The sequence below is a fragment of the Drosophila persimilis genome, unplaced genomic scaffold (genome assembly GCF_003286085.1).
Source record: "Drosophila persimilis strain 14011-0111.01,24,50 unplaced genomic scaffold, DperRS2 tig00000808-arrow-arrow-pilon, whole genome shotgun sequence".
NCBI lineage: Eukaryota > Metazoa > Arthropoda > Insecta > Diptera > Drosophilidae > Drosophila > Drosophila persimilis.
Genome location: NW_020825357.1, coordinates 612,505 through 634,547, shown reverse-complemented (window position 1 = coordinate 634,547; position 22,043 = coordinate 612,505). Strand labels below are relative to the sequence as shown.

Sequence of the window (22,043 nt, the reverse complement as noted above, 5' to 3'; positions counted from 1 at the left end):
GCTAAATGGTATTTGGGGCAAGCACATAAGCTTACCCTCTGCCCAACCCACTCTTGTGTCCCCCTGCCTCTCCTCTCGGCCAATACTGGCGCTGAATTTAGTGGCACTTGCAATTTTTATGGCAAACAATGAAAGGGAGACACCAGACTGAGCACAAAATGTGTGCCAGCTGGGAGAGGGGCCCCCCATATACATTGACATTGTTCCGCTTGTGGCAGGCTTGGATGGGGAGATTTGCATTTATTTGCATGCCATCCTAACGGAGGCGCGAATAAAGAGATACATTCCCGAACTATGCCAGACAAGGCCTCTTCAACATCTGCTGCTGTTCGTTAATCCATTTGTAAATTGCTTTAAAATAGTAAACAAAAATGGTGATATTCGATATTATCTTTGCAGATTATGATCCTTAACTTACTCCAACGAGAACCCATGACAACAGGGCATACTACGTGCTTTGAAAGCTTATCGGGATCGCCAGCGTTGTTCAGGTTGTCCCAGATCAAGGCATTCCCTTTTTTGGGCTCTACAGAAATCTTTAATTTGGGAAAAACCACGGCTCCTCCCAGCCGAACGTCGCTTGCCTGAAAAGGATGGGGAAACAACTCAAAAAGATTCCTTCATCGTTCAGATTCAGATCACTTACGTAGAGTAGAACTGTGGCCAAGACATCGCCTCCCCTTTCAGTAAAGTAGTTTGCCTGTAAAGAAGGATCTGCATGGGTAAAATTGCCTTGCTAAGAAGGAACTTACTAACTGGACGTTTGGTTAGGTCCACATAATCATAATGGGCATTAAAATATCCACCCAGACCATAGTTGGACAAGTGCAAGGCGTTGTTCCCCTGCACCTCCAGCCCGGTCATGTCCGCTATGCGGCGATTGATGCTTGGGGAGAACGACTCGGAGTTTCCCTGGAAGATGTGCAGCTTCAACACCCGATCCTCAGGCTCTGGCTTGACCCGCTGATCAAAGTGCATCCGAGTCCAGCCATCCTGCATGGTGGCATTTTTGTTGGCTATATCCCGCATTGCTCTCAATTCTTTCTCGTAGAGTACCTCGTGGTAGAGAACTATCAGCGGTTGCTGGTTAAGGACTTCCATTTTGAGTGGAGCTAGTAAAAGAAAGGCAGAGTACTCTCGGTTATATCTGCAGGCTAGTGGAGGGGAGGACTTCCTCTGCCACTGTCCACGACAGCCGCGCTCTAGCCTGGATGGTTTGGGCTTGTGCTTAGCAGCCTCCTGCTGTAAGATATCCGCATCTCCGGCAAGGTATTCGTCTATGGCGTCTTTGGTGCTCCGATAGTTGGCCTCGACCGCCACTTGATTGGCGAGTGTCTCCCATTCGGGATTTATCTTGTTTGGCATAGCCAAATAGAAGGCTAAGAAGAGAGACTGGACTAATTGTAATTATTTTATAAGCAACCCGATGGCTTACCCTCCATGACCAAGGCCTTGGCATACTTCTTGTAGATCTTTTTCCGCTTCAGCCCCAAAACCTTTTCATAAAGTTTCCCCTCAGAACTCTGGTGTATTCTGAGGGCCGTGCGATACCAAGGCGTGCATCTGGCGAATTGCGTTTGATTGTAGTAAAAGTCAGCCAGAGCAAAGCAATCGGGAGCAGTCAGTTGAGAGCTGAAAGAACAGTTCATTTACGTTTTGCATTTGGAGGGGAAGTATAGTAGGTTTAACTCACCCAAAGTGTTGTCCTAATAGGTCACCCTTGGCCATGTCCGCTGCCTCCTGATCGTAGAAACTTTCGATGCGCGCGAATCCTTTGAGTGCCACTTGAAGATCCTCGTTACTTGGTCCTGATTTCAATTTCTTTTCCATTGCGTTCGTGGTCTTGGTGGCTATGGCCGTCCTTAAATATTTCAGCCACTTGGGCCAATCCTGATTGAGGCGTCGCAGCAGGGGAAATGCATTGAGCGGATTTCCCATAAATTCCTCCCTTTCCTCTAGAGTTGTCATGGTTTCCCTCTGCAGCATCTGTTGAAAACTGCAAATGGAATGGTAACCTCTGATATATGTTAAATAGTGCCTACCATGACTTACAGTTTTATAGAATCCAATTTTGTTTGCATAACTTGGACATAGGACTCCAGGTTGTCTTTTAAAGAATCTTCCATTTCCAAAAGCTTCACCATGCTCAGCACAGAGGAGCTGTAAATCATCTCTGTGTCTTCCATCTGTGTATCTTCTATGGCAAGATTTTGATGTAAAAGTAGCACTAGCAAATTGAGTTTGAACAGGAACCTCATCTTCATCTTGACTTTGGTCTACAACTGCCACATTTTCGCTTTAATTTCTTCACACTTACCATCTAAAATCTCAATTTCCATGGTTCGTTAGTTAGAGTTTACTGCATTTCCTTGTTCCTCGAACACTTTGGGATTCTGGGTTATCTACGAATTCGTAGGTACCTATGCAAAGATTGACCTTTTGATATTTTCAGAAGAAATCTATCCTCTGGCTCTAAAAAGGTATCAGTTATATTTATTTGTTAAGCTTGATCTGATATTTATTTTCTATATTTTCAGGTGATTTTAACCATAAAAAAAGTGTAATATTCATTGTATTATATTATGGACTTTTTTCGTTCTTCCGCGGTTTGCAAGGCATGACAAACATTTGAGGGACAATATGCAGCCATTTGGTGAGAGCTGGAAAAATGTGTATACATATTATATAATGCAAAAATACCAATAATATAGTGGACCTACTCCATCTATCCCCTACGATTACAGGGCATACCGAATGCTGACTACGAGTATCTATCCGGCCATCGTCGTACAAATTATACCAGAACACGCTGCTACCCTTTCGGGGGAAAATCGAGACACGACTGCGAGGAAAGACGGTGGCACCACCTTGCGGCACATCGCTAGCCTGTGGAAGATGGAAGCGAAACTGTAGAAATCTTCCGCGAAGCACGGCAAGTACCTACATAGAAGATAATGCTGCCCAATCGATCGCCCAAGGTTAGAACATCCGGGGTCTCGTAGCCATCGGAAGTGTAGTCGTAGTGGGGCTTGAAGTGGGTGCCCAGGCCATAATTGGCCACCTGCAGATCCTCCTGCGGTGGGAAATCGAAGTTCGTCATATCTGATATGCGTCGATTAACGCGCTCCTTGATGGCCGACTGTTCCCTCCACCAGGTATGACGACATACGATGTCCCTGATCTTTGTACTATTCGCCTCCTTTTGGTCTGCCCAGCCATTACTCATCTGCCCAGATCGCCCCTTCATTTCCTCAATTTCTCGGTCCGAAAGAACTTCGTGGTACATAACGATATAAGGATCGTGGTTCACCTCCTCCATTTTTAGCGGGGCCAGCCTCAGGAATGGTGTCGTAGTGAAGTTGTATCGACAGACGAGATTCGTGCGCTTTGGGAAGAGTCCGCGACAACCGATTTCGTAGGCGGTGGGTGAAGGCTCAAAGGCAGACATTTCTCTCGACATTTCATCATCTGTTTGATTCAGCAACTCCGCTATAAATGCCTCCAGATCTGCTGGACTAGCCTTTTGTATCGTTGCCTCTGTTATATCTAGAACATTTTGGATGCTCAGAGATAGATTTCCTGCGCTTAGTCCTGGAAATTAAAAGGATTTAGTGAATAGAAGGTAGCGTTTTCCAGCACATACCATGTATAATGGTGGCTTTGGCATAGTTCTGCTTCAAGTCCTTGAGTGGATCCCCCAGAATCGTGTTGAATTCCTTAGCATTCGGTTCGGGCTCGTGTTTGATTGCCATTCGGTACCACATAGAAGCACGGAAGTAGTCGCCTTCTTGGAACTTGTGCTGGCCAAGGGACAGGCAGTCCCGAATGGATAGTTGAATGCTGAGGTGGGGATGGGGTTAGGTTTTGGATGGTTTTCTTAGCTATGGGATATTCACTCGTATTGCTTGTCCAGCAGACGACCCTTGGCCAGGTCTTTAGCTTCCAGAGCATAGGTCCTTTCTATCCGATTCATACCTATCAGGGCCTCCTTCATATCCTGACTGTCCGGTGCCTTGCCCAGAATATCATCCAGTGCTTGGAGCTCGACTATTTGGAATGTTTTTACTAGAGATTCATCGAATGTCTTGAAATTATTCCTTACCCCTTCCCACAGTCGTATTTATGTAGTGGTGCCATTTGGGCCAATCCTGATGCGTGCGTCTCATCAGTCCAAAGCCATTCAAGGGATTGGATACGTATTTCTCGCGTTCAGCTAGGGTTCTCTCCATTCCCCGATCCACAGAGTCTATTAGACTTAAGAGATTATGGATTTCCTTAGCAATGGAGTCTTTTTAAAGCACATTTACTCACTCTTGTAATGTATTAGCTTTAGCAGACAGTAGATCTGTGTAGTTTTTCAGGTTCTCTATAAACTGCATCTCTAGTTCCAACAGCTTTAACAATCCCACTGTGGAGGAGCTATACCGTTCCCTATTCTCATTGTATGGCTTCTCCTCAACGTCCTCGCCAATAATGGGACTTAAAAAAAGTAGAGCTGTGAGCAAACTTAGAAACTGTTTCATTATTACTGACTAGAGTGACTACTCTCTGACTGACTGACTGACTCGTTCTACTAAAAGCAGGCCAATGTCGTTAATGTCTAGATAATTGATTCCATATGCATCAAAGGAGACGTTGCTTCCATACGAAATCCAAAGAACCAGATCCGTTCTGCTTCACTAATTTATTTATATATCTTTAGTTCCCGTAGATGGTTAATAGACTTTATAACAATATTATGATGGGGATATCTGGTTGATTTGTCTTCCTTTTCTTCTAGGACTTCTTATTACATGCATTGCACATTTATGGAAACTATTTATTTACACTTTTTGAGACACTTTCCTTGTCTGGCAGGGCAGGATAAACATCTGAGGAACCAAGTGCACCCACTTGGTGAGAGCTGAAATGGAAGGCACAAATGTGAAATCAAGAAAACCTGAGATTGGGCCACCTACTCCATCTATCCCCTTCGATTACAGGGCATGAAGAGTGCAGAGTACGTGGATCTGGTTCGCCGTCATCGTATAAATTAAACCAGAGCAAGGCGCTACCCTTTCTGGGAGACACAGTGATATTGATTAATGGAAAGATAGTGGCCCCACCTTGCTGCAGATCGCCTGCCTGTTGAACATTGAAAAGGAAATTTTAAAGGATCTCTGGTACGAAAGGTCGTAAAATACTTACATAGAAGAGTATGGTGCCCAAGGGACCGCCCATAAACCAGCCAATATCATAATTTTCGGGCGTGTAGTCGTAGTGTGGCCCGAATATAGTGCCTAGACCGTAATTGGCGACATTTAGCTCCTCCTGTACAAATAATTGGAAGCCTGTAATGTCTGTGATCCGTTGATAGATGCGCGCCCTGGTCGTCGTCTGCTCCCACCACCAAGCATGACGCGCTATGATCTCCCTGATCTTATTCTCCTGCTGTGGCTCTGAAAATCCATTGATCATATTCTTCGACTGCTTCTTGAGTTCCTCGATCTCCCTATCGTATAGAACTTCGTGGTACAAAACGATGTAAGGATCGTGGTTCACTTCCTCCATTTTAAGGGGTGCTAGTCTCAGGAATGGTGTCGTGGTGAAGTTGTATCGACAGACGAGATTCGTGCGCTTTGGGAAGAGTCCGCGACAACCGATTTCGTAGGGGGTGGGTGAAGGCTCAAAGGCAGACATTTCTCTCGCCATATCATCATCTGTTTGATTCAGCAACTCCGCTATAAATGCCTCCAGATCTGCTGGACTAGCCTTTTGTATCGTTGCCTCTGTTATATCCAGAACCTTTTGGATGCTCAGAGATTGATTTCCTGCGCTTAGTCCTGGAATTTAAAAGGATTAAGTGAATAGCAGGAAGCGTTTTCCAGCACATACCATGTATAATGGTGGCTTTGGCATAGTTCTGCTTCAAGTCCTTGAGTGGATCCCCCAGAATCGTGTTGAATTCCTTAGCATTCGGTTCGGGCTGGTGTTTGATTGCCATTCGGTACCACATAGAAGCACGGAAGTAGTCGCCTTCTTGGAACTTGTGCTGACCAAGGGACAGGCAGTCCCGAATGGATAGTTGAATGCTGATGTGGGGATGGGGTTAGGTTTTGGGTGGTTTTCTTAGCTATGGGATATTCACTCGTATTGCTTGTCCAGCAGACGACCCTTGGCCAGGTCTTTAGCTTCCAGAGCATAGGTCCTTTCTATCCGATTCATACCTATCAGGGCCTCCTTCATATCCTGACTGTCCGGTGCCTTGCCCAGAATATCATCCAGTGCTTGGAGCTCGACTATTTGGAATGTTTTTATTAGAGATTCATCGAATGTCTTGAAATTATTCCTTACCCCTTCCCACAGTCGTATTTATGTAGTGGTGCCATTTGGGCCAATCCTGATGCGTGCGTCTCATCAGTCCAAAGGCATTCAAGGGATTGTATACGTATTTCTCGCGTTCAGTTAGGGTTTTCTCCGTTCCCCGATCCACAGAGTCTATAAGACTTAAGAGATGATGGATTTCATTAGCAATTGAATCTTTTTCAACCACATTTACTCACTCTTGCAAAGTATTAGCTTTAGCGGACAGTAAATCTGTGTAGTTTTTCAGGTTCTCTATAAACTGCATCTCTAGTTCCAACAGCTTTAACAAGCCCACTGTGGAGGAGCTGTACCGTTCCCTATGCTCATCGTAAGGTCGATCTGGCATACCCCTGCCAATAGTTTGACCTAAGACAAGAAGAGCTGTGATAAGGTTCAGACGACGTTGCATTTTTACTGAGTAGATGATAAACTAAATGCCATTTCATTAGAACAAATTAGCTACACGAATTAGCTAAGATTATATTTGTTTTGATATGGAATTTCTCTGGAATTTCCAACTTTATTTACATGCCATAGAAAGGAGGAAAATTGCAATTTAAGACGTCCGTTCCACTGCCCGCGGACTACAGGGCTTCAGAAACATTTGTGGCCATTGGTGGAGCCATTTGGTAATTGCTGTAAGAAGGCAATCGAATGAGATGGTCTCTAGTCCCTGGGAACTTATTGGGAAATCTCACTCCATCTGGAACCGGCTATGACAGGGCATATGGCGTGCAGGGATCGCGGGTCTGGGGTCGAGTCATCGAATGTGTTGAACCAGAACAAGCTGTTTCCTTTCTGAGGTGTGACCGTCACCTGGATGTCGGGGAATATCGTGGTGCCACCTTGGGGCACTTCGCTGGCCTGCAGGGGATTTAAGGTGTGAATATATGTGCGGAAGGGAAACGATATCGACTGACATAAAAGATGATGCTGCCCGTGCGATCGCCCAACTCTGTGACGCCCAAGTCGTTGACGCGTTCGGTGCGGTAGTCATAGTGCGCCTTGAAGTAGGAGCCCACCCCAAAGTTGGCCAATTGGAGGGCTTTAAAGTCACTCACATCGAAGCCCGTCATGTCGCCGATGCGGAGATTGAGCCGCTCCCTGAACGGCGACGCTTCAATCAGCCATGCGACGCGTGCCACTATTTCGAGGGGCTCTGTTAAATTCGCCATTTCAGACCCCGACATTCCATTGGTCATTGGCCGTGCCAGTTGCTTCATTTCCTCCATTTCTCGGTCGGATAGAACTTGGTGGTACATAACGATATAAGGATCGTGATTAACCTCCTCCATTTTCAGGGGGGCCAGTCTTAGGAAAGGTGTCGTGGTGCTGTTGTAGCGACAGACGAGATTCGTGCGTTTGGGAAACAGTCCGCGACATCCAGATTCGTGGGCAGTTGGCGGCGTCTGGACGGTACCCAGTTCATTGCCTATTTGCTCATCACTTTGTCTGAGATAATGGCTGATGAATATCTTCACATCTCGTGGACTAGACTGGTTCAAAAAGTTGCTGGCTAATTCGTGAATCGTTTCCCTGCTCATCGAATGATCCGACAAACCAAGGCCTGTCAAATGAAAACCTGCAGATCTTTGGCTCAAAGCTTGCTTCCCTTCAACACTCACCGCGTATGACAATGGTTCTGGCAAACTGAAGATCCACACCATCGAGTGGATTGCCCAGAACGCTGTTAATAATCTCGGCGTTGGGTTCGCCATTGTGGCGCAGGGCTTCGCGATACCACATCGAGGCACGTATATAGTCGCCGGATTCGTATTTGTGCTGTGCCAAGGCCAAGCAGTCCCGGACTGATAGTTGAGTGCTGTTCAAAAGTGATCTGCTGATTCAGCAGGGTATTCGACCGAATGATCGATTCCATCGATCACTTACTCGTATTGTTTGTTCTGCAGCAGGCCCCTGGCTATGTGGCTGGCTGGGAGGTCATAAGCTCTCTCAATTCGATCCATTGACTTCAGGGACTCTGTCATGTCGTAAGGTTCAGGCGCTTTAGACAGTAGCTCTTCCATCGCAGTTAGCTGTGCCACACCCAGGGGCTTCTTGGTGTAGTTCTGCCACTTGGGCCATTCCTGATGCAAGCGACGGATTAGTCCAAAGGCGTTGAGTGGATTGGAGACAAAGCCTTCCCGTTCCTTGTGGTTTTCATGCATACCACGATCCAAAGAATCGATGTACCTGAAATAAATGGAAATGTTTTTTGGACCACCGGGGTTGCCTTCACTCACATTTTCAGGTTGTCAACCTTCTCTTGCAGGACATCTGCGTAGACTATGAAATTGTCCATAAATTCTCGCTCAAGCTCAAATAGATTCAGCAATCCCAAAACCGAAGAACTGTAGTAATCTTTAAAATAGTTTGCCGGATCAACAGAGTGACTGTCTTGGACTAAAACTATAAGGCAAATATAGGCGAAAAGTCTGGTCATTTTAATAGAGTTTCAAACGGGTTAAGAAACAAACTTAAACTGGCTAAAAAAAAAAAGTACCCATTAAGAAGCAGAAAGCGTTGGAAAATTATCCATTTCACGGCTATGATTTAGTGATTTAGTCACGTGCTTTTGCCAGGGTCTATGTAAACCTTTGGTGCTCCTCATGCAGCCACTTTACTAGGGCTGAAAATTAAGTGAAATTGAATTTTTGAATGAATGTTAATGGGAAAAACTTACTCCACTTGGAGCCCACTATGACAGGGCATGAGATGTGTGCAACACGATAGTCGAGCTCCAAATTATTATTCAGATTGTGCCACACCAGAGCACTGCCCTTTCGAGGCCAGACAGTAAATTCCAGTTGTGGAAATGAAATGGCGCCGCCGTGTGGCACTTCATTTAACTAAATTGGGGATTAATTAAGATTAAAGACAGAAAAGGAAATGCTCTTAATACTTACAAAAAACATAATTGTTGTCTGGTAATCCCCAAAGCCAGGCTAAAGGATACGAATATTATAAGAACATTCCCTTCTTTTGTGTTTCAAGTTTTAAGATACCTGTTGCTCTTCTTTCGCCAAGTTATCCATATGGTATCGTATATAGCCACCTATTCCAGAATTGTAGATACGAAAGTCCTTGTCTTCTTTCACTTGTTCCCCAGTCATATCCCTAGTACGTTGGTTCAGTTGGCTGTTCTCCTCCTCGTACACCGTCACAGACTTTATATTGTGCTCCCGCCGCTTACTATAGCGGCCAGGACCCTTGAGTGAAGATAGTGCTAGCGTCATGACACGAGCGATCTCTCTCTCGTAAATGACATCGTGGTAGATGGCTATATAGGGATCGAGGCTAAGCATCTCCACCTTGAGCGGGGCAAGCCGAACGAATGCTGTTCTAGTAGACTCGTAGTGACAGCTACGATTTCTGATGGGTGTATATAAACCAAGACAAGCGATCATTTCGGTGTTTGGATCTTTTTTCACATACTGGAATGAAGAACCAAAGAAATTATGCAAATATGGACCCTTTTTTCAGACTTACTGTTTCGTGGCGCTCATGCAGGTCCATTAGATTCCTCAACTGACGCTGCAGTAGCCAGAGATCAGCATGCAAGTCGGATACATTCTCCAGTAGGGCTAATGCGGGCTTCCACAAGCCTGTTTTGCGGAGGAAACCCAATTGAAAGGCAATGGAATAATGCTGTAAACCTAACCTACCTCTTGCGGCCAAGGCACGAGCATAACTACCATAAAAATCGGATAGTTTAAAATTTAAAACTTCTCTGTAGAGATGACCATCTCTGGCCCCATCGTAGCGCTGTAGCGCTGCCTCATACCATCCAATTGCCGAATGCATCTGTTGGTTACTTTCGTGAAATTTAACCATAGCCAGGCACTCGAGTGTCGTCATGGTAGTGCTAAACAGAACCATGTACAAATATGAAGGAGCATAGGCATTCAACCTACTTGTATTGCCGTCCATTCAGCACTCCATTGGCTATATCCGTTGGCTCTAGATCATAGTGACTCTGGATAACGTCTATGCCGCTGAGGGCATCTTGAAGGTCCTGTTCCGTGGGCTTGGCCATATCTAGTATACTCTGAATTTTGTTGAGACTATCCAAGCCCACACGATGTGACATAAATATCTCCATATGGCTCCAATCCTCATGTAGGCGTCGTATGAGCGAGAAACTGGTCAACGGATGAGCAACATACTCCTCCGGAGTATGCTTCCAAGGCACCCTTTTCAGCTGCACTTCGGCAAGAAAGCTGAGCGGAAGAAGATCGGTTAAAAATCTTTAAGAATAATTGAAAACAACCTCTCCATGGTGTTGATTTTCCACTCCAAGTCGTCCGAGTATCTGTCTAGCTGTTTAATGAACACACTTTCCATCTCCACTAGACTTATCATGGAAGCTGTGGACTGGGCATGATCTGTCATGAATTCCATTTGAACTCGAGGCAGTTTATGTAAGATGAAGCAGAGGAAGAACAATAAGCAATGCCACATGTTGCTAACTTTGGAAATCAGCCCATCAACTGTTTATAAAACTCATGCCACATTGAGGCCAGAGATATTGCCCTGGCGAATGCTTTCGTTAGGGTAATTCAGTTCGTTTCAGTATAGATCTTTTAAGTATATGATCATAACCTGTACAGTCGCTGCAATGATCAAGTTTGCTTTCTTGTTGCCTTTCTTGTTTTCAGCTCTGGGCACCTGCATCAATGCTGAGCGATATATACCACCCACCTTTGGATTTTCTGTATCACTAGAGGCCTTGCTGCCGCTTTTGAAACTGCAGGAAAAGACGGTGGCAAACCTTCGCAGCTATGCCCAAACTTTGCAACAGCAAATGGCAGATGTCCAACTGTGAGTCAATCAAAATTTAATATGAAATTTAAAATAAACAAAATATTTCTAGAGCCATTCGAATGTATGAGGATCTGCAAAGGAAAGCGACCTTAAATTCGATGAATTTAATGCATCAGTTCTCTGTGATACGTCACATGCATCTGGATTGGGCCAAGTGGCTTAGTGTTATGCGTGCCCCCAAGGAACAGATACAGATACAGATTCTAAAGGAACTGCAACCACAAATGCCCACAAATATGGATCTTGTGGAGGCTCTCAAGGGGCTCCAGCGCATACAGTATACTTGGGATTTGGAACCCGCGGACATAGCCAGAGGAAACCTACACGGCAGACAGTACAAGTGAGTGGATGGATAGTTATAAGAGCCTACGTATATACCAAATACTATAATTTAACAGCGTTAAGCGGTGGGGAGCTTTTGAGACATTCGTGCTGGGAGTTTTTTGTCAACTTCAAGGGTATTACAAGGACGCTGATGCTTGGCTGACACTGACGCGGGACAGTTACAGGCGACATCCCAATCCCAGACAGCTAGGATTCCGTCACTGGACCTATGACCACGTATTGGAGTACTTGATGCTTGCCAACATTGGCTTGGGTAAAGCATATTTCCATTAAGAAAGTGATTTTCCATCAAAAGATTACCTTTTCCAGGTAAATTTGAGGCTGCTTTGGAACATGCGAAAGAACTATTGGTACTTCAGCCTTACGATAAATTCTTCCAAGACAAAGTACAAGAACTTGGTACGAAATCAGATGAGCAAAAACCAAAATCATCATTACCCATAGATGTGGATGCGAAGCTACTCAAGAGATTGTGCCGCCAGCATCAGTCACCGCCTGCTGGCAGGCTGCACTGTCGTTACATGAGGGGAGTGGATTTTCTTCGCTTAGCGCCGCTTAAAATTGAAGAACTTTCTCTTATGCCACTCATCAGTTTATATCATGATATCCTCAGCGATGAAGAACTGGCTATGGTCAGGCGTTTGGCAAGTCCGCTTTTGAAACGGAACAAAATAACATACAGGGAAATCGACAGTTTCACGGACTACACGGCCACACGCCCCTGGCAATCAGCAGAACTAAGCAGCTCAATGCATAAGATAATTAGCTCCTTGAATAGAAGGATACACCAAGCCAGCGGCTCCAGCTCGCCTCAGTTCGATGATCTGCAAGTCAGGAACTTTGGCATTGGCGGACACTTCTTAGAGCCTCCTCCAGGGGATACAGCTGTCGTCACTGCCTTGCTTTATGTGAGTACACAGTTGATGATGTATGAAACCATCTATAATAACTCCTCCGCCATTTTAGCTGAGTAATGTCAGGCAAGGAGGTGAAATACATTTTCCCTCTCTAAATCTACGGGTCACTCCACAAAAGGGTTCGCTTCTGGTGTGGCCCAGGACAGGCGATTACCACATTGAGTGTCCCGTCATTGTGGGGAATAAGTGGGGTAAGTCTGAAATATCATTTCCATGACATCGTAACCCTTTGATTCGTCTCTTTTTAGTTGCTACGAAACAGATAGAATAGTTTATTCGGTGGTGATCCCTAAACTATGTACAAAAATTTTTTTAAAAATTAACTTGGCTTCATATCCAAGAACAACAAAAATTTTAAGTAAAGTACCGGGAGTATATGTAATTAAAGTGCAACTAATTGCTTAGGTCATTTAATTTTCTACAGTTTTAAGTAGGTTTGGTGTAGGTAGGTGCTTTCTTAGTAGGTGCCAAGGTTTGACATTGAAGTACCAGCGAAACCTGCCTGGCATGATACCTTTCTTGAGGCCTTTGCAGCAAGTGAAGCAAGCATCGGTCAAGAATCTTCACTGGTCTATGTGAAGGTGTGGGAAAAGCCATCTAGACAGAAGGGCTGCAGATAAGCCACGGACTTTTGAAATTATAGAGGAGAACATGAAAGGGAGTCCGGTGATCGCGTCATTGCACCATTGATCTATGTATGTAATGTATTTAAACCATTTTTATCATCGAATGCTTTGTGTACTAGCTTACTTACCGAACTTTCTAGGCTTTTTCCCCTCTCAGCCTGTGCATTCTCACGAAGAAGGGTCCCCTTGTGGTGTAGCCAAACTGGGTAATCCTCCTCTATACTCTCAAGGTTAAGACACCGCGGAAATATCGAAGCATGAAGCATACAGAAATCATATTAGCCAAGCGTCTCACCAAGTGATTCATACAGATTTTCAAGTCAGTTAAAATTTGTTATTGCCATGGTTAAATTGTGCCTGTTCTTCCTGCTTCTAATGGCTGTTGTTTGCCTCCAGGCTAAGGGAGAGACGGATGATTACAGATCCCGGGAATCTTTGCTACCCATTCCTGTAAGTGCAATAAGTTCTTGAATCTCTGTTAATTTAATATCTGATTTGATTGGGCGATTTTTCAGTTGCAAACACACTCCCCCTGAGTATGATTGGGGATATTGATGCAAGGATGGCGTGACAAAAATTTGGAAAAGCTGGAAATAATTGTAACGTAGCTCAGATTTGGGAAATAATCAAGCATGAAGCATAATGAAAACATATTAGCCAAGCTTCTCAGGAAGTTCGTCTTTCATATAGGTGTTCAGATCAGTTTTAATTAGTCATTGCCATGGTTAAATTGTGCCTGTTCTTTCTGTTTCTGATGGCGGCTGTTTGTCTCCAAGCTGGGGCACAGCTTCAATATGAAGCCAAGTCGCACGACATTACCATATCCTTGGAATCTCTGCTACCCATGATAAAACTGAAAGAAGCATATGTGAATAATTTTAAAAGCTATGAGGAAGCGTTGAAGATTCACCTGAAGCAAGTGCATCTGTATGTACAACCAACATGTAGTTAAATCAAACAAAAACTGAATCGTCGCACATTTTACAGAGCCATAAAGCATGCGGAGGATCTGTTGAGCGCACTAACAGCAAAGCCTGGGCACAATTTGTGGCATCAGTTCAGGCTCATTCGTCACATGTACTGGGATTGGCCGCAATATTTCAAACTGATGCAAAAAGTATTGGGCTCCAAAGAGATTGCCATGTCCCAGTCTCGATTACACGAGCAGCCCACTGGCATTGATTTTGAGGAAGCTCTAGGAGCTATTTATAAGCTCCAAACCGTTTATAGCTTGGATCCCGGAGACATGGCAGGCGGGATATTGCGTGGCAAACGCTACAGGTATGATGATAAAACTCTATGCTTTCTGGTTTCAATCCTTTCGATTCCTTTCAGTCGTAAGAAGTGGGGACCGAGCGAGTGTTTCATGTTCGGTCTGGTAAATCTGTATATCAAACACTACGAGACAGCCGAATATTGGCTGGAATTGGCTCTCTTTTACTATGATGCCCATCGCAATCAAAAACAGTTTGACACAATGGTCATGAAATATATAACTATTTTGGAAATGCTTGTTGAGGCCACAAAGGGATTTGGTTAGTTGAACATTTGTACAGAATAACTTTTGAATATGAATTTGATTTCCTTCCCGTATCGTAGGACGTTTTTCCGCATCTATTGAGCATGCCCACGAAGTACTTTCCATTCAGCCCGATAACCAGTATATGCTGAAGCAGTTGTCCAAGCTGCAGCTGCTGGAAAGTCAGCCCTTTAAACGTTCCCAACCAGAAGAAGATGTTTTGCACCTACACAATCTAAAAACCTTGTGTGCAATGTCGTATCCTCGAAAAGTAAATGATGTCCATTGTCGCTACCTACGATCCACGCCGTTTCTACAGCTTGCACCCATCAGACAAGAGAATTTGGATAACGAAGCGCACGTTTACCTATATCACGATCTCTTCAACCATGAGGAAATTGAGGCATTGAAGAGTTTAGCTAGACCCAGACTGAAACGCCAAAAAATTTCAAGCAATTTCACCTGCAAGATAGCCCAGTTGTCGAACTCTGCCCAAGATATCATTCGCACTGTGAATCGACGCATTCAGGATGTTAGTGGAATGGATATGAACGAAAAGGAAGTGCTACAGGTTGTCAATTATGGGATTGCTGGCAGATATGATCTTGATGACAGTGCGGGCTCTGCAGCTACAGCATTAATTTTTGTAAGGATCTTTTAAACTTTTGGAGCTGTATTTAATTGAACTCAACCTTTTTAACAGATGAGCAACGTGCAGCAAGGCGGAGAGACAGTCTTCCCCTTTCTCAGCTTACGCGTGAAGCCGCAGAAAGGTTCTTTGCTGCTATGGCGGAACACCGATTGGAGTGTCCTGCACAATTCTTGCCCTCTAATAATAGGAAACATGTGGGGTGAGCTTATTAGTCTATATACATATATGCATCGTTTGGGCATACTAAAGCTTAAATTTTAATAATTTCAGTTGCAACGAAGAAATTGAATTAAGCACATGGCAGTTCTGGTTAAGTTCCTGAAACGATTTATCGTTTGAATGTGTTTTGAATAACAAAATTAAACTTCTCTCGCTTCCTATCTTCGGTTGAATCTCTCTTTTTTTAGTCTGTTTAGCATTAAATCCATATACGTTTTCGTTAATCAGACAATTCCGTAGTATTCCCCATACCATTTGAAAGCACTTTATCAACTGCGTCAGATGTTTTTCATGTTATCTTGATTGCCTTTTGTGGGTGATATATATTTCTAAAACAAATATGTGCAGGGAGAACTTTTAATGTGTCTCCCATAAACCATTCAAATGGTCCGAATGCCATGCATTCCAACTGAATTATAATGACGCGACACTTAAACCATAAAAATGGCAAATTCACACTTGCCAGTGTGTGTGTGTGCTGTGGGTCGAATGGATGGATGGATTTATACGAACCGCCCCCAAGGGCGGGTATATCGGTGCCTGTCTGGGTTCTGTTGCTGATTCGGATTCAGGTTCTTACGCCACAGCTGGCTGGGCTGCCTTTGTCTTTGCGTTGCCTGACTGTGTGTCTGTCTCGGCTTTCGTTGCAATCAATTCCTCTTGAACAAACAAATCACTTAAGGGTTCTTTGGTCCGCTTGTCTGCGCCGAGCTGAAATATGGCTGCCAGACTGCCATTGAAAATCAAATGCAGGAGGAGCATGTGATAATCGTAGGCAGATGCTAATGCTTTCGCCAAGCAATTTTCGACATTAAAAAGCAATTTATGCTAATAAGCTCCATTTGACAGGACGCCAATTTGACAATTGTTTGTTAACATGATTGTACATCTCAATTCCAGATGATTCTCCAGCCAAGCATCATCGCAGATGAAGGCTAAAGTCCTGTCGAAATTAATATCCCTTTTGTCTCGTGTGTGCCTCGCGAACTTTGAGTTTTTTTTTTTTGTTCATTTTGATTACCATTCATATGGGTATTAAAATGTCATGTATGAATGCCTTTCTCTATCCCCGCACCCGTACCAGTACCCGTACCAGTACCCGTAACCGTACCGATTCGCGTGTGCGTCACTGCACGCAATCTATATTCATGGCACTGATGCTGAAGTATTGAAATGGTTGGACGGGTTCATTGTCTATTAGAGTGTGGATTGGAATGGGTTTCGTTTTTACTCCAAGGAACTCATAGTCTGTTCTCTACTCGTATACGGATTAAATGGGGAAAAGTAATCAGAGTGATGAATGGGCTGCTATGGACATTTTATATTCCAACTCTTAAATTCATTTGTTTTTCCATTGGTTTCGTGCAATAATGATTCATCTCCCACACACACACACACACACACACACACAATGCACACAATTGTCGCATTATTTTCTGTATTTTGGCTTAAAGGTATTCAATTCTATAAATACTTATCTCGCAACACCACAATTTTGACACATTGAGAATTCACTTGTACACTTCTCATGTCGTAGCCAGACACAATAACCATTCCGGTATTCATGCATTTCAAGGTTAAGCTTTCTATGGAGTGTCTGCCAAACAGCCCCGATTGATGTTAGACCTTATCTTGACAACTTGCCAGTTACCAGTTGCCAGTTGCCAGTCAGTCATACAATTTACTCAAGCAATCACATGTAGCCGTCAGTAGTCAGTAGTCTATTGTTCTCCTTTGCTGCTGACAGGCAAGCGCCGGATTGAGTCCTGGGATCTTGCTTAAATGATTATTTTTATATTAAAGCCGAAAGGCTCCCCAAAGAGAGCTTTGCACTGTTTGGTATCCAGAGAATGCTGCACAGACTTATGTATATCTATATGCTCGCATTTATTGTGCAGGAAAAACTGTTTTCATTGTGTGTAACAATTGATTTGGATTTCGCTTTTGAATGGCAACTGAGTTACGAGAATGTGCAAATGGAAATAGAATGAAAATACTCGTCACATCGTCTGCTAGTGGCTCGGAGCAGCTCTACATATATATACATATATGTACATATGTATGTACTACTCATCTCGTCTGCATTTTGTGTGGCGCTTCATTTACTTTATGTCTTTTGTCTGCTCTTTATGTGAACATGGCTACAATTTGAATGAGCAGGAGCTCCATACACACAGACGATTGTGGAGTTGGTAGGAGTCCTCTTTGGTTCTTTCGGCACTTTTATGGATGCTCTGTCAAATGTTTCTGACTATTGTATTATTTATTGTATCGCTACTTGATGGGCATTCGCCGAAAGCGTTTTATGGGCTCTCTCGTGTCTTCCGATTGTGCGTAGGGGCTTCACTGGGCTATCAATCATTCTGGCGCGTAACATTTCCAACGAAATGATCATTTAATAACTTTCCCCTAGACATTTATGAAGTGCCTACAAATTGGACCGCCGAATCCACTTGTCACAACCTGTTGGTTGGTCCATCGTTTATCACACAGTGTTCTGCCGCCTGTTCAAAATGGCGGAACTAATGTGTCCGTTCTCCGGAATATTTGAATTATTATTACAACGCATTAGGATTACCACCGCCGTGACGGCCATAATGAGGCGCTGGAACTAAGTGCACAAATTCCACCCAATTCCCTGTGAAGGACAGCGCAAGGCAACTTTGACGAGGGACGACATGTAATTTATAGCCGAAAAAAAAATAGCCGAGAAGGAAAAATCGATTTGCGATATACGATCTGACAGCCTGCCCTGGGCTCGCTCATTGAGAAATGGCTTTAAAGTTAAAGCTAAAATGGATGGAAGGCCATATTTCGCACTTGTTGTCGTCTGGCCAGTGTCTCTGTCCGTGGAGACGTTTCCCCACCCTGGCGGGTGCTCTGATATTACCATATAGTGCATAGGGATACCTCCATCAACGAAAGGAGGGTCAATATGAATGGTTTTGCATTTGTTAATAAGTTTCACATAACTGTTTATTTATTGTTTTTATAATGCCCATGCCTTATCCTTAGTACACTGATCTCCCTATGATGTCTTGGAGAGTCTTCCAGCTGAAGCCTGGATGCTTGGGGATGGCCATCGGATTTCTTTGCGGCCGTGGGCCGACTTGGGTTAGCCTTCTGGCCCATTTTGAAGGAGTGCTTACTTGCAGGCTTGAGCACTCCATGTCTTTGTTCCTTTGCAAGCCATATTCTGAGGAGCTTCAGCTGGAGCTTCAGCTGGAAAGACTTTAAACCCATTTCTTAGATAATTTAGTTCTGACAACTTTCCCCATCTTTACTTCGGTGCCCACTGAATTATGGATGCTTTTGTTTGGCATTCCACAGGCAGTACTTTCGGCGGGACATCGTTTTGTTGAATTTTAAATTTGTTCACATTCCTTGAATGCTTTGCCTCGTTTTGTGCCTCGTTAGTTACCCAATCGACATGCTGCTTTGTTGCTGCTGCTCCTCCTGGAGCTGTCATAGCTGCGAGCGTTTTTGGTCCAATTTGCTGTTTTCCCTCGTCTTCCATTGTGCACACGCACCGTTCTAATAATCCAATTTCCACGTGTTGACTTACGTGTTGTGACACTTGGAGCTGGTGCCCCCAGAATGGAGTTGTCCAAGGCTGCCGCTGCCTTGACTATTAAATGTTCTTATACGCAGACCATTTCCTAAAATATTTCCTCGTTGCACATGCTTAAACCCGAAAATCTTTTCATTAAATGCAATTAAATCAAATTCAAATTGATTGAAGACTCATGGCTTCAATGACGGTCTTCACACACCGCTGGGTAATTAGCAAGTGGCCAGAAGAGGAATTGCTGTTGTTTTTAACATCTCCGTCTGTCCATTTGGTTTTTGGCTTAGTGCCACACCAAGCGTAACCGCAATAATTGGCTTGTGGCGGTGGAATGTGGGTGGGGTGGTGGGTGTTGCATCGTTATAGCGAATACTACTTGATTGTTGTTTCGTGGTTGCAATGCGAAATTGTTTGGCTTCGGATGGTTCTCGTTCTTTTGGCTACTTAAACGGAGAGCACCCTCCAATTTAATTGCAAATTATTGCCAATGCCCTTTCCTCTCAGATAATGCTATCAGTGTTTACTCTTGGTTGATAGCCCTTTGATAGCGGCTTTTGGTAAAGTTAGTACTTTGGATTTTTTTTGTGCGTAAACCGGCCCTCAGTCCGTCAGCAGTGCATTCGAATGTACGAGTATGCGTGTAAGCTGGTGATTAAAACTGATCCGAACGAGGCGTTTGATTGCAAGTAGTGCATGAGTTAATCAAGTTATCCGGTATAGAACCAAACTGATAACTCGGATAAGGGCTTTAAGAGCCAGAAGAGTCTTCTACCCGCATTATAAACAAGTAACTACAGCAACCGTATTTGTATAGACTCGAATTATTATATTTTATTAAAAAAACTTCTCAATTAATCATCTTCTAAAATGTGGCCGATACGATTTTCTTCTGTACATTTTTTGCCTCCTGTTGGTCATGAACCATCAGCAGTTTAACGTTTGCAGCGTCCTCCAGGCTCAGGCGACTCGCTCAAGGAGCTCCATGTTGAGTTTCAGGGGACAAAGATAGCCGAGAATGCCATGGACCATGAACAGACACGGGAATTGGGAACCAGGTACAACATGTTGGCTGACTACTGACTATCCATCGATGGAGCATCGTTGCGTCGACCAGGGCACACAGGAAGCGGGAGGGGAAGTCCGATAATTTTGTACGGTGTGTTAAAGCCAAATTTAATTTTGAACTAAATGAATTCTGTCCTTGCTCACAGTCTGACTGAAATGTACTGACTGATTTTTCCAGAAGCAAAGCCTTATGAATACTCTGCCCAAACCAGTGCCAAATATACAGCCTACTACTCAGATAAGTAAATGTAAAATAAAAACCCACTCGATTGTGCCTTAAAATAAACCATTTATTTACAAATATTTATAGGGACTACTATGTTGAGCATTACTGATGACCACGCACGGTCCGTGCTGCACTTTCACCGAGCTCTCGCTGCGCCAATCGCACTCGATTGGCACAAACTGGCCCTTCCGCATGACCGTCTTGGGCTTGGTGATGCCATAGCAGGCGTATTGAAAGACATTGCGAGAAATGGGCAGACACTGCTCGTAGATCTCGACAATATCCGCGTGCATGCTGTCCACGGAGAAGTCCTGGCCGCAGTGGAGCTGCTGGTGGATGTGCAACTTGCTGCGGCGCGTAAAATGAGTGCGACACCGACGACACTGCAGGGGACGGGTGGGCGAGGTCGGCGATGCTGTTGGTGGCACTGACGCTGGTGCGGAGCCCATAATGGGAGTTGGCAGCTCGTGCAGTCGCTGGAACTGGCCCATGATGTCGTTCAGAATGAGGAAATTCTTATTGGGCAACTGTTGCAGCGTCTCGCTGATGTGATACGGCACTACATAGAGCTCCTTGGTGGTTTTGCACTGCTGCAGGCCATGGAGATTGACGCGCATGTTGGGTGGAAAGTAACCGAGGCATTCGCGGTAGTGCTTCAGGTAGGCGGCCTTGAGACTGGTCAGCTCGGCTTCGCTGGTAGTGCTGGAACTGGAACTGGACCCCTCCTCCTGTCTCAGCTGAAGGGGCAGGGCAAACGATGACTCCATGGCTGGGGATTCGGCATCCTGCCGCTGTCTCTTCACTTGCACCCGTATTCTGGTAATGCTGCACTCGTCCAGTCCATGCTCACTGTTGCAGCTCAGGTAATTCTCGATCCTTTGCATTATCATCTCGTAGACCACACTCACGCACTCTTCTATGTCATAGTGATGATCCACCCTGAGGTTGCCGCTCTGGAAGATCAGCACCTGGTTCATCACGTTCACGTAGCAGGCCAGATTGAACTCCACGCTGAACGTGTTGTTGTGGAACATCCAGCGCAGCAGCTCGGGCACTCCCCTGGCACAGGTTTCGCCCATGAAGTGATCTAGCTTGTCCTTGGCGCTCTCGTCGCACAAGAAGAAGGTCTCTATCTGGCGCGCCTCGATGATGTCGAGCACGGCCTGCTGTTGCTTGCTCAGCTTGAGGCCCTGCGAGTTCTCGCCGCCACGTACCCAGTGCTGGCTAGGCGGCTCGTCGGCGTCTATGCAACTATAGCAGGTGGCACACTCGTGCATCTGGCCCTGGGCATACCAGCGATGGTGGAATGTTTGTGTCGTTGCCTCATTGGTGAACACAAAGCTCGAAATGGGCTCGTCGTCGTACATGATGTCGAATGGCATGTTGGAATATGGATTTTCGGAATGGAAACTACTGTTGATGCTTCTCTGCTAAGATTCAGTTGATGACTGATGTGCTCTGCTTTGGAAGCGTTGGATTTATATGCGAACCACCCAGAGGGTAACCTGTAGTCGGAGCCTTTACCTGTGTAACAGGTAGGTGGCTAAAGCCTCGATGGCTTACAGCTAACATCTGTTATTTGGAAATTCTTTGCCTAATCTCAGATCGATTTATTGTGGGCTTTTATGATTTCCAGATGCCAGCATCTGCTAGCCCCTGGGAGAGGTAAGTTCGGGTAGATCTCATACCTGTCGCCATCTCACCTTCCACCTTAATTCTAGGATTGAGCCATTAAAG

The 22,043-nt window shown here is 44.7% G+C and overlaps 8 protein-coding genes across 8 annotated transcripts; 2 read left to right on the top strand and 6 right to left on the bottom strand.

The window, feature by feature from the left end:
• Positions 1-223: 223 nt before the first annotated feature.
• Positions 224-2,211, bottom strand: LOC6599047 (prolyl 4-hydroxylase subunit alpha-1). The gene is made up of 7 exons (XM_026993198.1): positions 2,053-2,211; positions 1,694-1,996; positions 1,424-1,632; positions 757-1,379; positions 647-700; positions 419-584; positions 224-351 (listed from the first exon to the last, which is right to left on the bottom strand). Exons 1-7 carry the CDS (start codon positions 2,184-2,186, stop codon positions 293-295), a joined length of 1,548 nt encoding a protein of 515 aa, XP_026848999.1. The 5' UTR covers positions 2,187-2,211; the 3' UTR covers positions 224-292.
• Positions 2,212-2,513: 302 nt separating this feature from the next.
• Positions 2,514-4,523, bottom strand: LOC6599046 (prolyl 4-hydroxylase subunit alpha-2). Its single transcript, XM_002024127.2, has 7 exons — positions 4,312-4,523; positions 4,103-4,254; positions 3,897-4,047; positions 3,644-3,840; positions 2,945-3,591; positions 2,721-2,886; positions 2,514-2,660 (listed from the first exon to the last, which is right to left on the bottom strand). Exons 1-7 carry the CDS (start codon positions 4,521-4,523, stop codon positions 2,581-2,583), a joined length of 1,605 nt encoding a protein of 534 aa, XP_002024163.2. The 3' UTR covers positions 2,514-2,580.
• Positions 4,524-4,823: 300 nt separating this feature from the next.
• Positions 4,824-6,754, bottom strand: LOC6599045 (prolyl 4-hydroxylase subunit alpha-2). Its single transcript, XM_026993166.1, has 7 exons — positions 6,543-6,754; positions 6,334-6,485; positions 6,128-6,278; positions 5,875-6,071; positions 5,188-5,822; positions 4,959-5,124; positions 4,824-4,903 (listed from the first exon to the last, which is right to left on the bottom strand). The coding sequence occupies exons 1-7, from the start codon at positions 6,752-6,754 to the stop codon at positions 4,824-4,826; spliced, it is 1,593 nt and encodes a 530-aa protein (XP_026848967.1).
• Positions 6,755-6,901: 147 nt separating this feature from the next.
• LOC6599044 (prolyl 4-hydroxylase subunit alpha-1) lies at positions 6,902-8,805 on the bottom strand. Its single transcript, XM_026993165.1, has 6 exons — positions 8,589-8,805; positions 8,236-8,538; positions 7,971-8,167; positions 7,266-7,912; positions 7,044-7,209; positions 6,902-6,981 (listed from the first exon to the last, which is right to left on the bottom strand). Exons 1-6 carry the CDS (start codon positions 8,786-8,788, stop codon positions 6,902-6,904), a joined length of 1,593 nt encoding a protein of 530 aa, XP_026848966.1. The 5' UTR covers positions 8,789-8,805.
• A 104-nt stretch (positions 8,806-8,909) lies between these two features.
• On the bottom strand, positions 8,910-10,749 carry LOC6599043 (prolyl 4-hydroxylase subunit alpha-2). The gene is made up of 8 exons (XM_026993208.1): positions 10,616-10,749; positions 10,260-10,565; positions 10,011-10,210; positions 9,835-9,950; positions 9,351-9,779; positions 9,252-9,290; positions 9,029-9,194; positions 8,910-8,974 (listed from the first exon to the last, which is right to left on the bottom strand). The coding sequence occupies exons 1-8, from the start codon at positions 10,744-10,746 to the stop codon at positions 8,931-8,933; spliced, it is 1,431 nt and encodes a 476-aa protein (XP_026849009.1). The 5' UTR covers positions 10,747-10,749; the 3' UTR covers positions 8,910-8,930.
• A 214-nt stretch (positions 10,750-10,963) lies between these two features.
• LOC6599042 (prolyl 4-hydroxylase subunit alpha-1) lies at positions 10,964-13,713 on the top strand. The gene is made up of 8 exons (XM_026993164.1): positions 10,964-11,166; positions 11,219-11,509; positions 11,568-11,767; positions 11,824-12,422; positions 12,481-12,622; positions 12,680-13,126; positions 13,198-13,507; positions 13,573-13,713. The coding sequence occupies exons 1-6, from the start codon at positions 10,964-10,966 to the stop codon at positions 12,700-12,702; spliced, it is 1,458 nt and encodes a 485-aa protein (XP_026848965.1). The 3' UTR covers positions 12,703-13,126; positions 13,198-13,507; positions 13,573-13,713.
• A 50-nt stretch (positions 13,714-13,763) lies between these two features.
• LOC6599041 (prolyl 4-hydroxylase subunit alpha-1) lies at positions 13,764-15,600 on the top strand. The gene is made up of 6 exons (XM_002024122.2): positions 13,764-13,984; positions 14,045-14,338; positions 14,393-14,592; positions 14,657-15,222; positions 15,280-15,427; positions 15,499-15,600. Exons 1-6 carry the CDS (start codon positions 13,779-13,781, stop codon positions 15,519-15,521), a joined length of 1,437 nt encoding a protein of 478 aa, XP_002024158.2. The 5' UTR covers positions 13,764-13,778; the 3' UTR covers positions 15,522-15,600.
• A 4,774-nt stretch (positions 15,601-20,374) lies between these two features.
• On the bottom strand, positions 20,375-21,701 carry LOC6599040 (protein terminus). Its single transcript, XM_002024121.2, has one exon. The coding sequence runs from the start codon at positions 21,686-21,688 to the stop codon at positions 20,375-20,377; it is 1,314 nt and encodes a 437-aa protein (XP_002024157.1). The 5' UTR covers positions 21,689-21,701.
• Between the last annotated feature and the right edge of the window lie 342 nt (positions 21,702-22,043).

Coding starts and splice junctions, on each gene's coding strand:
- LOC6599040 (XM_002024121.2), bottom strand. CDS start 21,688: ATGCCATTCGACATCATGTACGACGACGAGCCCATTTCGAGCTTTGTG.
- LOC6599046 (XM_002024127.2), bottom strand. CDS start 4,523: ATGAAACAGTTTCTAAGTTTGCTCACAGCTCTACTTTTTTTAAGTCCC. Junction 4,255..4,311: donor AAAGCTAATACATTACAAGA/GTGAGTAAATGT, acceptor TAATCTCTTAAG/TCTAATAGACTCTGTGGATC. Junction 2,887..2,944: donor TGGGCAGCATTATCTTCTAT/GTAGGTACTTGC, acceptor CATCTTCCACAG/GCTAGCGATGTGCCGCAAGG.
- LOC6599045 (XM_026993166.1), bottom strand. CDS start 6,754: ATGCAACGTCGTCTGAACCTTATCACAGCTCTTCTTGTCTTAGGTCAA. Junction 6,279..6,333: donor AAATACGACTGTGGGAAGGG/GTAAGGAATAAT, acceptor CATTCCAAATAG/TCGAGCTCCAAGCACTGGAT. Junction 6,072..6,127: donor CTGCTGGACAAGCAATACGA/GTGAATATCCCA, acceptor TCCCCACATCAG/CATTCAACTATCCATTCGGG.
- LOC6599042 (XM_026993164.1), top strand. CDS start 10,964: ATGATCAAGTTTGCTTTCTTGTTGCCTTTCTTGTTTTCAGCTCTGGGC. Junction 11,768..11,823: donor GCTTGCCAACATTGGCTTGG/GTAAAGCATATT, acceptor TACCTTTTCCAG/GTAAATTTGAGGCTGCTTTG. Junction 12,423..12,480: donor TCGTCACTGCCTTGCTTTAT/GTGAGTACACAG, acceptor CCGCCATTTTAG/CTGAGTAATGTCAGGCAAGG.
- LOC6599043 (XM_026993208.1), bottom strand. CDS start 10,746: ATGGAATTCATGACAGATCATGCCCAGTCCACAGCTTCCATGATAAGT. Junction 10,211..10,259: donor CTGAATGGACGGCAATACAA/GTAGGTTGAATG, acceptor GGTTCTGTTTAG/CACTACCATGACGACACTCG. Junction 9,951..10,010: donor TCGTGCCTTGGCCGCAAGAG/GTAGGTTAGGTT, acceptor TCCGCAAAACAG/GCTTGTGGAAGCCCGCATTA.
- LOC6599041 (XM_002024122.2), top strand. CDS start 13,779: ATGGTTAAATTGTGCCTGTTCTTTCTGTTTCTGATGGCGGCTGTTTGT. Junction 14,339..14,392: donor TTGCGTGGCAAACGCTACAG/GTATGATGATAA, acceptor GATTCCTTTCAG/TCGTAAGAAGTGGGGACCGA. Junction 15,223..15,279: donor CAGCTACAGCATTAATTTTT/GTAAGGATCTTT, acceptor CCTTTTTAACAG/ATGAGCAACGTGCAGCAAGG.
- LOC6599044 (XM_026993165.1), bottom strand. CDS start 8,788: ATGACCAGACTTTTCGCCTATATTTGCCTTATAGTTTTAGTCCAAGAC. Junction 7,913..7,970: donor CAGAACCATTGTCATACGCG/GTGAGTGTTGAA, acceptor TTCATTTGACAG/GCCTTGGTTTGTCGGATCAT. Junction 7,210..7,265: donor CGGGCAGCATCATCTTTTAT/GTCAGTCGATAT, acceptor AATCCCCTGCAG/GCCAGCGAAGTGCCCCAAGG.
- LOC6599047 (XM_026993198.1), bottom strand. CDS start 2,186: ATGGAAGACACAGAGATGATTTACAGCTCCTCTGTGCTGAGCATGGTG. Junction 1,997..2,052: donor AAATTGGATTCTATAAAACT/GTAAGTCATGGT, acceptor TTCCATTTGCAG/TTTTCAACAGATGCTGCAGA. Junction 1,633..1,693: donor CTATTAGGACAACACTTTGG/GTGAGTTAAACC, acceptor CTGTTCTTTCAG/CTCTCAACTGACTGCTCCCG.